This window comes from Centroberyx gerrardi, chromosome 22, assembly GCF_048128805.1.
Source record: "Centroberyx gerrardi isolate f3 chromosome 22, fCenGer3.hap1.cur.20231027, whole genome shotgun sequence".
Lineage (NCBI taxonomy): Eukaryota > Metazoa > Chordata > Actinopteri > Beryciformes > Berycidae > Centroberyx > Centroberyx gerrardi.
Genome location: NC_136018.1, coordinates 2,566,624 through 2,581,985, shown reverse-complemented (window position 1 = coordinate 2,581,985; position 15,362 = coordinate 2,566,624). Strand labels below are relative to the sequence as shown.

General features: G+C 41.6%; 2 protein-coding genes across 2 annotated transcripts; both read left to right on the top strand.

The window, feature by feature from the left end:
* The first annotated feature begins 2,496 nt into the window (after positions 1-2,496).
* Positions 2,497-3,941, top strand: LOC139932780 (caspase recruitment domain-containing protein 8-like). The gene has a single exon (XM_071926672.2). The coding sequence runs from the start codon at positions 2,579-2,581 to the stop codon at positions 3,926-3,928; it is 1,350 nt and encodes a 449-aa protein (XP_071782773.1). The 5' UTR covers positions 2,497-2,578; the 3' UTR covers positions 3,929-3,941.
* A 9,771-nt stretch (positions 3,942-13,712) lies between these two features.
* Positions 13,713-15,148, top strand: LOC139932782 (caspase recruitment domain-containing protein 8-like). Its single transcript, XM_071926674.2, has one exon. The coding sequence runs from the start codon at positions 13,714-13,716 to the stop codon at positions 14,779-14,781; it is 1,068 nt and encodes a 355-aa protein (XP_071782775.1). The 5' UTR covers position 13,713; the 3' UTR covers positions 14,782-15,148.
* Positions 15,149-15,362: the final 214 nt, after the last annotated feature.

Genomic DNA, 15,362 nt, shown 5'->3' with positions numbered 1-15,362 from the left:
ATGAATAAATGAATGGATGAATGTGTAATTTTACAGCATCAGCAATAAGCATCAGCAATAAATCCGTAAGGGGTAATAAAGAACCTAGTTTTAGCTTGAGACCAACCTTTTTGCCTCCCTTCCATCACAGACAGCTGCTTTAAACGGTAACTGCTGTTTGCGAGAATTTCCTCTTCCTGGTTGCGTTATCCTGTGGTTTTTATTTAATCCACTAATCTAACGTAACTATCCTTTGTGTTAACACAACAACGTTCGTTGTAGCCTACTCGCTGACAATAAAGTTGAATTGAATGAAATTATAGAATAGAATAGAATCGACGGTACCAGACTGGTAGGCTATTCCATTCTTTGACATTCATACAGTTTTTTATATATAATATAAATGATACAACAACAATAATAACCGCGTGAATAGCCTACAGGCTTTTGTATTGAAAAAAGCATGACCTTGTGACGGTTCTAGGTATACATACATATACATATACATACCTATGTGGAGATGTATTTTATCATTTAAACAAATATGAAACCTTTATGCCAGAATGGATTTACCATGGGGATTTGAATTTAACATTCTCTGCTCTCTTTTAGGGACTGGGATGAGGTGAAAAACTCAAGAGTCAAAGAGAAAAAGGTAGAGGAACAATCAGGATAAGTTAAAAAAATAGAAGAAGAAGAAGAAGAAGAAGAAGAAAAGATGAAACCTAGAAAGAGAAAATCCAAGCTCTTGCTCCGTCCTGTGGATGAAGGAGGGAGTTGTAGCAAGGCAGGAACACCAGAGGAGGAGAAGAAAGAGTCAAATGAAGACAGAGATGAGCCAGTGCAGAGGAGAAGCCAGACTTTCCTCTCAGAAACGATAAGTCTAGATGAGGAGGAAGAAGATTTGGAGGATCAGTTGACAGACTACAATATTGCATTTGACAAACTACTCCACTCCACTGGGATACATAACATAAAAGAAACAGGAGCAAAAGACCCTGAAGGCTCCAGGGTCCAGGGCCTTCTGTCTCAGCATCACAACTACAGATCTTCCTCTTCTTTGGCCTCCCTACTCTCCGATAGAGAAAACCAGTTGTATAGCCTTCCCACTCCATTTCTTCTCACCTCAGATCACCATGGTGAGCCAGAGCAGCAGCAACAGCAACACAGACAGGTAGGAGGTGACGCAATTAATTTTGGCCTCACCCCTGCCAGCCTCCCTCCCTCCTCCTCCTCCTCCTGCTCTTTGCTCTACGGTGCTCATTGCCAAGTTAATGCCATCCCAGTACAATGGGATTATCGGATGGGCAGAGTCACCACAAGGCGTCTCTCTCCTCCCTCCCTGGGGCAATCCATGCCAACTCAGACGCCAGACATGTATTCTCCTCATTTCAGTTCAAATCCTGTCGTCGGTGGAGGTCAGAAAAGAACAAAGCTTGCGTCCGATCTGGTTTTTTCCAAGAGGAGAAGGTGGCTTCCCTCCTTGGTCCAACAACCCCCGAACACAAATACAAATACATATACTCCCAGTTATATCAGTGACTCCTATCAGTTTGCATCCAACCCTCCTGTCTCTCCAGTCCACAAAGACTTAGATATCCTCAGCAATATCTTAGACCCTCCAGTTCTAGCATCAGCCTCCTCGTCTGACAATAGATTAAAAGTCAAAGACGCTGGCTTCATGCCGCACTCTTCAGCAGGATCCATGCCAGATTATTTCCAAGGGTCCTCTTCCCCCTCTAATCCTCACACACATCATGGGAGACACTATAGCACGAGCCATTCTGGTATGGCATCCCAATATGACAAAGGCACAACAGGGACCAAAGCCCCAGGCATGTATCAGCAAACATCCCTCTACCCCCATTACCCTTTTTCTATGATGTTAGCTGGAGGTCCAACGATACAAACGGCAGATGCCAGCAATATCATCGTCCACCAGGGTCATTCTCTCCCTTCCAGTACAATTCAACAGATCCCTTCTCTGCAGGAGGTGCTACCTCTGGATCATTCTCTCTCTCCTGCTTCCGGACATAGTACCGAAAAAAACATCACTGGCCCCATTACACACACATCAAGCAAGAGAAAGAAAATACGTAAAGAGCACTATGGACTTGCAGAGCAAAGTGACAGGCCTGAATATAACCCCTATCAAGAAGATTCAGACTCTTCCTCTTCATTCTTTTCCTATGACATCCGCCCCACCAAGGACAAATTACAAATTGCAAGTAAGAGAAACGAGAGAGGGGAAGAAGAGCTGCACCCTATTCCTTTCACATTTCCCTTCTTACCCCCCTCCACATCCTCACCCTTCTTCCAGGGCCAAAGTGATATCTGTCCTTCTGAACTGCCTGTTTCGTCTGCCTCTCTTTCCACACCTCCCCCCAACATTACTTCCCCTTCCCTTCCACAAGAGGCCTCCCAGCAACGTTCTTCTCCTCTTCTTGGTGGTTATGTACAGCAGAGATGGGCCACAGCTGGCCGCCCCTTAACCCCTGACATCCTGCCAGTCCATTCTCACCTCCACCTCCAGGACTCCCCCATCAGCACTGAAGAAAGCCCAGCAGTATATGCATGCAAGGAACTTGTGTCACTAACCATGTCAATGCAGAACCACGATTCCCCAGAGGAAATGGTGCCAGAGGCCACAGCCGGCCATCCCTCAACCCCTGACATCCTGCCAGTCCATTCTCACTTCCACCTTTCATATTCCTCCTTGCCTCATTCTCACAGCATGCCCTCACTGAGCCAACTTCCTGTGACAAAGAACAAGAAATATACACAAGCAATGCGGTGTCATAGCTTACCTGATATCCTGTTACAAGACAGCTTTAAAACATTTACACCTGATATTGCTGTTCATGAAAACAGGGAAACCTACATGTTCCAGTGCACCTACCCAGGCCTGTACCAGTGCAGGGTGACAGGTCTAGTGTTTAACATGGAGGGAGAAGGAGATGTGGATTACAGGATTGTCCCTTGGAACCGGAGGCTACTAGCCCAGCATAGTAAGAAGCCTGCAGGACCGCTGTTTGACATAAAATGCCACCAGCAGTCTGTCTGTCAACTTCATCTCCCACACTGTGAGATCCGCTCTACAGGTGGATGTGAATTCTTGTCAGTTGCCCATGTGACAGATGAGAGAACTGAGTTCATCCTTCCCCATAAGATAACAGAAACTCATGTTATTATAAACATCACTGGATTTTCTGGTTTTGGCAATGTCAAGGATGAAAACTCGCCCCCTGACCCGATCCGGGCGTTGGTGTTGCTGTTCTACAACCCCCCGGTTGATCCTGATCTCACATCCGATCTCAATGTGTTGTTGCTACCTGGAAACATTGTGCTCAGTGACGTGCTGCACAAAAGGAAGAAAATAATTGGAGATGAGAGGTACATAGAGATACCCTCACGCTGTAAACTACACCCAGAGCAGGAGTACACACTGTCCACTTCTCCTGAAGATGACTTAATTCTAATACAACCAAATGAGGCAGAATTCGACAGTGAATGCTACGACAACTACTTCCCCACTTTCCAGGTGGTTTTAGAACAAATCATGAAAAATATTAAACTGCTTCTAAAACACAGTAACGATTCCCAGTGTGTATGGGAAAGGCGAGTTTGTCTTTCGTCAGCTGCCATAAGAAAGCCCCAGGTTCAGAGCGGTCCGAGTCTCCCTTCAAACGAGAGGCTGTTCTACATACGGAGCAGCTTCATCGATGGGATATCAGGACCTGTGCTTAAAAGTCTGCTGGACAAGCTTTTTGAGAAAACTGTGATAACTGACTCTGAGAGGGAATCAGCGGACGAGATACAAATGAAAAGTGACAAGGCTCGTTTTGTCATCGACACAGTAAGGAAGAAAGGGGAAGCTGCTAGTTCAGAGATGATCGCATTTCTGTGCAAGGTAGACCCTTTCTTTAGTGGGCATCTTGGGTTGATTTGAAACAAAAAACAAAGACAAAGTCATGGTACTGGATGTTGATCTGGTGGTTAGAGAGATCGTCCTGTAATTGGAGTTTTTTTTCCTGCAACAGCCAATGTGTCCCCCCTGACAAAGTGTCCTTGAGCAAGGCACTGAACCTGGACACTGCTTGCCCATGTGCTCTGTGTATCTGTAAATGTGTGTGTTTGCGTGCACACACACAAACATGAGGTGTAGAGAATAAATAGTTCATTGCACTTGGCTTGATTATGGGGATTGTAATTTACCTTCAGGTATCTGATACAGCTTTTAAAGAACTGTAATCCAATTTTTATGTATTTTGTATTATTATTTTGTATGTATTTTTCATAAAGATAAAACATTAACACATCACTAGGAACTTTATATCTAGGTGGATCCATACATATCATTGTGAAATATGTCAATATATCAACACATGAAGAGGTCAGATTGTTACTTCTAAATACTTTCAGCTGGAGACTTCCCTCCAACTTTAAAATGTTAAGTACTTTAGAAGATAAGTGAAAGTATTCAACTTTGTGATTCTGTTTATACTTTTTAACAAATTTAGTATACTCTTTATACTTTTTAAGATAGTATTTAATCTTCATTTTTCCCATAGAAATGAATGAGTGAATAGTGGATATGGCGGTCAGTGTGAGAACATGCTGAACAAGCTGAAGCAAACACACTTCCAGATTACTCCATTTTCTGCTGGAAATGCACTTGTCTAGTTTTATATATTGTATATAATTGCAAATGTTTTTCACCAGAGTAACTGAGTGTGCTGTTATAAAGTTCTCCTTAATATTGGACATTATCTGAATGAGACTGATCAGGTGTTTACTTGATTTAGATTTTACACCATCGCCACTTTACAGGCCTACTATTGTATTTTGTATGCTATAAATAAATTCCTCTTTGCAAATGAATATGACCGAGTGTATTCTTATGACCCAAATTGAGATATGTTTGTTAAAATGTTGTTTGCTCAATGCACTGCTCTATTCTCCAGCCTCCTCTATTCAAATTCACAATTTTGCACTGGAGTGAAAAATAGGAGCCACATAGCACTCTGTCACCCCTGGTATATGGGATGACAGATTATTACATTTAATTATGACATGTAAATTCATTATACACTATAATTATTTATTAAATCATATTTTAATATTTGGGTTGTGCATTATTTTACTTCCACTCATCAACAGCCCTCTCATCTCTAGCTCCTATGTAATCATGTACAAGTGGAGTCAAGCCAAACTTATCTTTGATATTATTTAACTTATGTGTAGCACAATATTTGGATTGTGCAAAAGTTTACACACAATACTAATCAAGTCACATGTATTTCTATAGGTTTGTAGCAAAATGAAGAAATCAAAGGATATTGGGATGCTAAATGCACAAAATGGCTCTTTAAATCACCCTTTGCAGCAATGACTTGGTTTTGATAAAAGCTTAAGGGCCAGTTTAAAGTCTGCAGGCTTACTTGGTGAACCTGTGCTAAAAGAAGGTAGCCTTGGCTGCAGACAGGTTTATTCTCTGCCTAGCCTGCTGACTAACTTGTGGCTGTGTGTAGCAAAGTCTGCTATGGTGTCATATATAATTGTAAACAGTGATATTCTGCGTTGTCTCTGCTGCTTCTAACCAAGACACTCTAGGTTGAGGATGCATTTTTGGTTGGACGGCCTGACAGGCGTAGGTATAGCTTATATCCACATGCTGAGGTCTACTTTTTATTTTATGTAGTTCTTTGAGGAACCAATAGGTAAAAGGTTCCCTGTAGAACTTAAAAAGATTCTACTATGGCATCACAGAGAAGAACCACTTTCGGTTCTAACTTGAACCTTTATTTTTAAGGGTGTTCACAGTAATTGTTCATGGTTGTTTCCCCACTCAGATTTTCCCTGGGGATTTGAACTGGCGACCTTCCAGTCACAAGTCTGCTTCTCTGTCCTAGAACCCCATTGTTGATGTTCAGCTGGTGATGTAGGCCGATTGGACTTTTTCTTGTTATCACTTCCTTTATTACCTTGTTTAGTTTTGATTTGGTGCCCTTAAGCAAAGTATTTAACCGCCATCTGCAACAGTAGAGCTGCTCAGTGGCCACCCGGATGTACCACAAATTCCAAGGAAACTCCAAATTAGAAGGGGTTTCCTCTATGGCTGGTGTGTATGTGTGTGTGTGTGTGTGTGTGCATACGTACATGCGTGCGGTGTGCGTACAAGTGTATGTGCATACATACGTGTGTGTGTGTGTGTGTGTGTGCATACGTGCATGTGTGCTGCCATCATGCTGCAGACCATGTGATTTACAGAAAGTGTGGGGCAATCAGGAAAGCCCAGCTGCACACTCATAGTTAAGCACACTACTGTCTGGGTGCGGCCCAGTACAACTGCAGTTTTAAAATGTTACTCACTAAGCAGTTGGGGTTTAAAAAGTGCCTTCTTGCTCAAGTGCACGAATCAGAGAACCTCTTTTCACAGGACGGCCTTTTTCCCATGCTACTTTCAGTAGTTTTGTTGCAAGATATGGAAATTAAACTTCTCAGAATGCAATCGAATGATGTCTAGCCCTTTAACATTCACTCCTAGAAAGAGCTAAGGAAAATAATCTCCATCATTTATTTTTTATTTTTTTATTTTTACGTTTACTATAGAAGTCTACCGTACGGTTGAGATGTCCGTTTATGGTAAAACTTGCTTTAATGAAATAATATAATTTCTCTCAACATTATCTCAACAACTTAACTGACATAATCATTATCTTCATCATTACCCCCCCTCTTCCTCTCAAACACATCCTATCATGCTGACTCAGTTTGTCATGGGTTCTACTTTGCAGACATGTCAACCACACAGTCACGCATGTTTTTGGGGAGTTCTGGCACTAAGAATTTCTGACTATTTTCATACATTTTGTAATTATATCCATAAAATATCTTATTATTTAAGGTCTGTTCTACTGGAGAAACATCATGGTTTGTTGTTTGATGGCCAAATCCCTGTTTTATGCCCTAATGAAAGTGTCTGGATCGAGGCCTGCCGCTCTTCACAGAAGTGAGATATGACGCCCCAAGTTCAGAGTGATGAAGTGGGGATCGGTCCACAAACCAATCAAGGTGATACACAGATTGTTTCTTTTTCTTCTCATGTATTTTTTCACTCTCTGAGATGTTGGTTAAAGGTCTAGTTCACACCACACCTCATGGCCTCACGTGAATAACATCAGACTATTTGAGGGAGGGAACTATGCGAGGACTTTGCTTTTATGTTGTGATGTTAGCAAACAGAACGATCCTATGCAGAAGGGACAAACATAAGTACTTATGCATTTTAAAAATAGCCAAGAACAGAGCAGAAAGAGAGGAAACAGGATTAAGAGTCAATAGGGCAGTGGTGGCCTAAAGGTTAGAGAAGCCAGCTTGTGACCAGAAGGTCGTCGGTTCGATCCCCCGGACCGGCAGGATAAATCTGGGTGGGGAAAGTGAAAAGCAGCTTGCTCCTCCCTCATCACTACTGAGGAGCCCTTGAGCAAGGCCCTTAACCCCGACCACTCCAGTGGAGCTGCTCAGTGGTTGTACTGGTCAGCTTCCAGGTGTGAATGTGTGTGAATGTGATCAGGGCGTTCCTGAAAAAGAGAGCATTGCTCTCAGTGGAACTCCCCTGAATAAATAAAAGGTGAAAAAAATAGACTACAGTGTTTTAGAACTGCAAGTCAGATGGAAATATGTGCTTAGCTCTGGTGAATCTTATACTTGTCTGTTAAGTAGATTTAAATTTGTAGGTAAGGTCTTGCCTTACCATTACCAGTGCTACCTCTAAATTAACAAAAAGAAGGGAATTTGCGGTCTGCTGTGTCTGTTGTATGTGTGTGTGCATTTAAAGGTCTCTGTCTCTGTGGCTGAGGGGAGTTTCCATTATATAGCGAAAGTGAAATAATAATAATTAATAATAATAAACTTTATATATATATATAGCACCTTTCAAAACAATTGTTGCAAAGTGCTTTACAACAAATCAAGCATGGAATAAAAACACAAGGAAAAAACAAGGAATAGAAAATAAACAAATAATAAAATAAAAATCGTTATAAAGCCTCAAAGAAAAAATGGCTGGAGTTGTGTGGAGGTCATATTTAGGAATTTTTTGGATTATATGCATCTTCCTGCTCACAGATGTAACCATTTACATGAATTAACGGAATAATCTAATAACCATAGAACTGGACTGACCAAAAAAATAAATGGGATAAGGTGTTCATGTGCCTCAGTACCCAAGCTAATATCTGCATATCCCATCTATGATATATAGGCTACTGTACATTATTATCTGCCATTTGGCCCAAATCACCTAGATTTCACATAGATGAAAATGTTTCTATCGCTTAACATGCATGTGTTTCTTGCGTCTGTGTGTCCTGGTCTCCCTTCTCAGATGCCTGTGAGCTCACACTGGACCCAAACATGGCTGAAACACACCTGTGTCTGTATGAGGTGGGTAAAAAGGTGACACTGGAGAGGCAGTCGTTCGCCAGTCGCCCAGAGCAACGTAACTGTTGGAAGAGAGAGAGTTACAGAGAGGGCCTGACCGGACGAATTCTGGGAACCATGACACCATAACTCACTGGAACCGCCCACCCATCTTTTCTTAGGTATCATTTTTATGTTTTATTGAAAGAATTTTAACTGATATTTTTAAGAGACAATACAAAACGGCCTGTATATGAGTTCTGTGAATGTAAGTGTATAATTAGCCTACATAAAAAAAAGGGCTAATGTGTGAACAAGATGACTGGCATTTACTAATATTCATAATAAGGGGGGTTTTCAAGTGAATTTCTTTAACTGTGTTAGTAACAAATTGAGTGTCTTTACAAATACCTGTCTCATGTAATGATGGAGATTCTGCTGTGCACATATCTCAGCTGAATGAAATGGGACCGAATTAAATTGATTTAATACCTCTAGTAACCAGCAGAGGCCAGCATTGTCTTCTTTATATTAGGAGAGAGTGATCAACCAATACAACAGATCAAATGATGGAGTCTGTGGTAACAATGGACAACACAGTTTATGTAAGAGACTGTGATGTGACAAAACGGGTGTTTTCAAGTGAATTTATTTCACTTTCGTGGATATGGTACAAATAAAAAATCACTTTAGCCTTTTTTCTATCATTTTGGCATTTTCGGTGACTTAGAGGCCCCATTTACACTTGTCATTTGTTGCGTCCCTTATCCGGATAGTATCCAGATGTGATTTATCCACATTCCATTCACACCTGGCCACATCAATGCATCTCTATTAGCCAAATAGAAACCCGATTGCATCTCTGCATATACATGTGCAGCAGCATTAGAACAGTCTCAGATGTTTATAGTGCAACTGCAAAAAAACATCCATCTTAACGAGTCATCTAGTCTCATATTCAGCCTTCAAATCTTATTCTTCTTAAACCAAGAGAAACATTCTGCAGTGAGGAGAGATAACTCCACTTGTCTCCAATGCAGCTTCACTTGTTTCAGGAGTTTTCTAGAACAGAGTGTCAGTCTGTTGAAACCAGTCAGAATAAAGCAGATCACTGCACTGCTGTCAAGAAGATGACTCTTAATTCTACTAAATTCTTCAAACAAGTTGATTTGCATTGGAAACAAGTGAAATTATCTAACACCATTGGCAGATTGTTTCACTTATCGTAAGAAAATTAGTGACTACATGACTTGTTAAGATGGAGATTTTTGCAGTTTATGTATCATCTATTTTGATTACTGACATAATGATAAATTACTATAATAAGCTAAATCAGTACACAACAGATCGCTGCCTATAGTCTGACAAATATAGAAGGCATGTCTAGGGGTCTGATCCGGCTCTGTTCCAGATTGCCAACTTCCTGCTTACGCAGCCAGCTGAGCAGCTGCATTTAAGTAACAGGAACAGACGGAACAGAAACGCACCCAGTTTAGCTGAGCTGTTATACTGTAATATTGGTTAATAAAATAAAATAAAATCATTGATCACGATTATTTGTGTGACTAATAATCGTCAGCTAAAAATTCATAATCGGCACAGCCCTGAGTGGCAGCATGGGAGATGAGATTAAGTTAACAGCCTACCATAAAGTACGATTAGGTAACTATAAATTGACAAAGACACTAATAGTTTTTGGGGGTGCATTTTTAAATAGACAGCATGCCCACTGCTTTAGACTACAATCACTGCTGTAGCTGGCTGGTTGGCCTGTCCTAAAATGTTCAAGTACTGTCAATGTTTTGCGGTAGAGGGCGCCTTAACGACAAATAACTGATCTTACAATAACTTTGGGAAGGATACTGCAAATATCACTGCAAATCTATAAGTCACCATAGGAATATTATAGGATATACGATAACTATAAATTCACAGAGACACTAAAAGTCCTTGGGGTGTACACATACACACACACACACACACACACACCCCAGTGCTGTAGATGGTTTGTTGGTCTGACCTAAAATTGTCACGCACTGTCAATATTTTGCGGTATGAGGGCCCAATGCGAGAACTAATTCTATAAATATCAGAGCAAAATCATGAGTCATTGTAAAGAATACTAGTAGGCTAATATTATAGTGGTACCATGGGAGATGAGATTAATACCATAAAGTAGAACTACAATACATTCACTTTAAACTCACATAGACACTAAATATCCTTGTGGTAATATGATAGGAATATTACAGGAATACTATAGCGTTTTTTGTGTTTTATTTTCGGTAGGAGAGGCACAAAGAGCAGCAGGACGGGGTTGGAGGTGATGAATGATGACGTCTAGTGGGATTTACCAGTAGAAATAACAGAACAAACAGATTTACTTCCTCACGTTTCAGTATAGAAACCTCTAAGCTCAAACTCTAAGTCCAGTACGGCTAAACATTCACTCAGACATTTACAAGAGAAAATTTGAAGTTTCAATCCTGTGCAGCTCAATGGGTAAGTCCTGGCGGTAATAATAGCTTTAATAATGACTAATGAGTTGTGAGCGAGTGTGTCCTAACAAGCGTAGAAAATGTAGCCTACTTATCTTGGTTAGCACTGCAGAATGTGTCTACAGGGGAGAACCGGGTCGATTATAGCAGCGGTACGGTTCTAGCACGGACCCGTATGCGTGTAAGGTGATGAGTGGTGATGAGTGGTGATGTGTGGTGATGTGTGGTGATGAGTGGTGATGTGTGGTGATGTGTGGTGATGAGTGGTGATGAGTGGTGATGTGTGGTGATGTGTGGTGATGAGTGGTGATGAGTGGTGATGTGTGGTGATGAGTGGTGATGTGTGGTGATGTGTGGTGATGTGTGGTGATGAGTGGTGATGTGTGGTGATGTGTGGTGATGAGTGGTGATGTGTGGTGATGTGTGGTGATGTGTGGTGATGAGTGGTGATGTGTGGTGAGCAGGTGCTACTCACTGTCAAGGGATTCCCTGCAGAAAATCAACACTGCGTTTTTTTTCCCCCCTTTTGTTGTTTTTGCGGAGTTATGGTCAAAAATTTGATTTTCATACCGGTAAATAAAATATTGAAAACGGAAGTGTTTTTCGTTTTTGTCATAGAGTTTATTTATTGTTTATTTATTTAATGCTGCAAACTTTTCTCGTCTGTTAGACCTATTGGGAGACTAAACGTCAGCGATTGTTTCATGTACCATATTTTGCTTTCTGTTCTCCTAGTTTAAATACAGGGAGAGACGGGAGGGACGAAAGTAGCTCAGCCTTAACTATGCATATCTTTGTTATGCTGGCTGGATCTGCCTGGGATTAACGTGAGGAAGACAGACCGAGGCAGGACTGCCTTATAAGAGGTGCGGTAAACGCACACACTCTCTCCCAAGCCCAAAGTTGTTGGCCGGGCCCGACTCTCATCGTTTTCCACGTATGGATAACCATTCTTTGACATTCTTTTTTTTTTTTTTTTTTCGCTCGTTCCATTTTTTCTCCGAAGGATAGCCTATATGATGATTATATTATAAATACAGTTGTTATTATAGATAGATATTATAGTAGCCTAATATGATTATATTATAGCTAAACATAGTTAGAGTAGGCCTATGACAACTAAACACCAGAATAATCGAATGATAGGCTAGGCTTCTGAAGACACGAGACTGACACCAGAACAATAGATAAGATAAATGGAATATAGAAAATAGGAATTCAAAATAGGCCAATCAAAAAATAACAATGGTGTTGCTAGGCAACCAAGACACATAATAACATGTAAAACGACCGGCGGTTCAACATATAAATACTCATATTTTTTTTTCTATTTATTCTAGAACCCCCATAACTCATAAGGTGATGAATCACACTTTTAGTTCAGAACCTCAGGGGTTTTATTCAAACATAATTAGCCTACATGCATCTGAAAAGATGAGGGAGGTAAAAAAAAAAAAAAAAAGATCTCATGGCGGCTCTAGTGCACCTAGAATTGTATTTTCTCAATTGTCAATTCTGTATATCAATTTATATAAACTTGAAACCTTTATGCTAGAGTGCATTTACCATGGGGGATTTGAATTACATTCTCTGCTCTCTTTTAGGGACTAGGTGAGGAGTGGAAACTCAGGAATTGAAGGGAAAAGGGTGGAGGAACAATTTTTAAACATCCGATCCCTAAAGGAGGAGCAAAAGCAACAGGTATCTTCCTGCAAGGCTGCAGGATCCAGGGTCCTCTGCTCCAGGATCAGAGCTACATCTCTTCCTCCCTGAGCCCCCTACTCTCCCACAGAGAAGACAAGTTGCATTGCCATCCTGTTCCATTTCTTCTCACCTCAGATCACCACGGTGAGCCGGGGCAGCGGCAACAGCAAATCACACAGACAGGAGGTGACTCGATTAATCTTGGCCTCACCACTGCCAGCCTCCCTCTGAATCCCTCCTCCTCCACCAGCTCTTCGCTCTACTTTCCTCAGCCCCAAGGTGGTGTCGTCCCATTATGATCCTGTCGTCAAATTGCCTCCTCTCTCCAAGGAGCCCCCTCCTATAACCCCCAGTTACATGGCAGCTTCAGCAGTGAGACCAGAGGTCAGGTAGCACCCAGATAGATGCTAATGCCAGCCGATACCAGCAATATCCTCTCTCTCAATACATTTGTTTAACTCACGGAAACAGATAAAACATGCCAAACTGTAACTTCTCTGTAGCAGATGCTAACTCTGGGATATGCTCTTTTTCACCTCCTCCTGTTACCCCCAGTACCAAAAAAAACAAGTCAAACAAATCAAGCAAGAGAAAGAAAATGCATGAAGGGGACTATAGACTTACAGAGCAAAGTCACGTCTCCTCTCTAGGAAGTGAAGGCTTGTCCTCTTCAGGCTCGTCCACTTCATCCTACAAATCCCGCCACACCAAGGACAAATTAAGAAGAAGTTCATCTGTTTATGAACAACACAGACTAAACTCATCAGATAACAAGGTGTGTGATGCCACAGACTATGGTAGCCTCCTCTTTCATAACCCCACTTCCACGGACCCGGCCACTTGCTGTCAGTCCGTCAACCCAGTTGTTGCTGGTCCTCCATGTCCACCAATCAGCCCTGTGGATCTGCAGGGCTCCCCCATCAACACTGAAGGAGGCACAGTGAAAGATGCATGTAGGTATGTGTGTTTGGACTCAGTAACCGAGCCAGGAGACAGGCATGATGCCCCAGAGGAAATAGTGCCACAGGCCACAGCTGATATCCTTTTACAAAACAGCTTTGAGAGGTTTACACCTGATATTGCTGTTGATGAAAACAGGGAAACCTACATGTTCCAGTGCACCTACCCAGGCCTGTACCAGTGCAGGGTGACAGGTCTAGTGTTTAACATGGAGGGAGAAGGAGATGTGGATTACAGGATTGTCCCTTGGAACCGGAGGCTACTAGCCCACCATAGCAAGAAGCCTGCAGGACCGCTGTTTGACATAAAATGCCACCAGCAGTCAGTCTGTCAACTTCATCTCCCACACTGTGAGATCCGCTCTACAGGTGGATGTGAATTCTTGTCAGTTGCCCATGTGACAGACGAGAGCACTGAGTTCATCCTTCCCCATAAGATAACAGAAACTCATGTTATTATAAACATCACTGGATTTTCTGCTTTAGGCAATGTCAAGGATGAAAACTCGCCCCCTGACCCGATCCGGGCGTTGGTGTTGCTGTTCTACAAGCCCCCGGTTGATCCTGATCTCAGATCTGTGCTCAATGTGTTGTTGCTACCTGGAAACATTGTGCTCAATGAGGTGTTGAAGGAAAGGAGGGAACGAAATAAAGATGAGAGGTTCATAGAAATATCCCCACACTGTAAACTACACCCAGAGAAGAAGTACACACTGTTCACTTCTCCTGAAGATGACTTAATTCTAATACAACCAAAAGAGGCAGAATTCAACAGTGAATCCTACCACAACTACTTCCCCACATTCCAGGTGACTTTTAAAAAAATCATTGAAGATATCAGGCTCCTTCTGAAAGACAGTAGCAATTCCCAGTGTGTATGGGAAAGACAAGTTTGTGTTTCGTCAGCTGCCGTAAGAAAGTCCCAGAATCCGAATGGTTCAAGTCTCTCTTCAAACGAGAGGCTGTTAGGCATACGGAGCAGCTTCATCGACAAGATATCAGGACCTGTGCTCAAAAGTCTGCTGGACAAGCTTTTTGAGAAAAGGGTGATAACTGACTCTGAGAGGGAATCAGCGGACGAGATACAAAATCAAAGAGACAAGGCGCGCCATGTCATCGACACAGTAAGGAAGAAAGGGGAAGCTGCTAGTTCAGAGATGATCGCATTTCTCTGCGAGGTAGACCCTTTCTTTAGTGGGCATCTTGGGTTGATTTGAAACAAAAAACAAAGACAGGGTACAGTATGTTGATCTGGTGGTTAGAGAGATCATCCTGTAACTTCCCTGCAACAGCCAATGTATCCCCCCTGACAAAGTGTCCTTGAGCAAGGCACTGAACCTGGACACTGCTTGCCCATGTGCTCTGTGTATCTGTAAATGTGTGTGTTTGTGTCCACTGTCCATACACACAAACATGAGGTGTAGAGAATAAATAGTTCATTGCACTTGGCTTGATTATGGGGATTGTAATTTACCTTCAGGTATCTGATACAGCTTTTAAAGAACTGTAATCCAATTTTTATGTGACTATTGTATTTGTCATAAAGATAAAACATTAACACATCACTAGGATCTTTATAACTAGATCCATTGTGAAATATGTCAATATATCAACACATGAAGTAGTCAGATTTCCAGTCAAATCTTTTTAAGTACTTCTATGTATATACTGTATATATATGTATCTTTTTATTATGTCTTTTTTTTTTATCGTTACTATCCTGTATGTTATTATGCTGCCAATGACATCCCAATTCCCCCTTGCAGATTAATGAAATATCTGTCTGTGTGGACCTCTT

Bases quoted from the DNA above. Each gene is read 5' to 3' on its own strand.
- LOC139932780 (XM_071926672.2), top strand. From the start codon at position 2,579: ATGTCAATGCAGAACCACGATTCCCCAGAGGAAATGGTGCCAGAGGCC.
- LOC139932782 (XM_071926674.2), top strand. From the start codon at position 13,714: ATGTTCCAGTGCACCTACCCAGGCCTGTACCAGTGCAGGGTGACAGGT.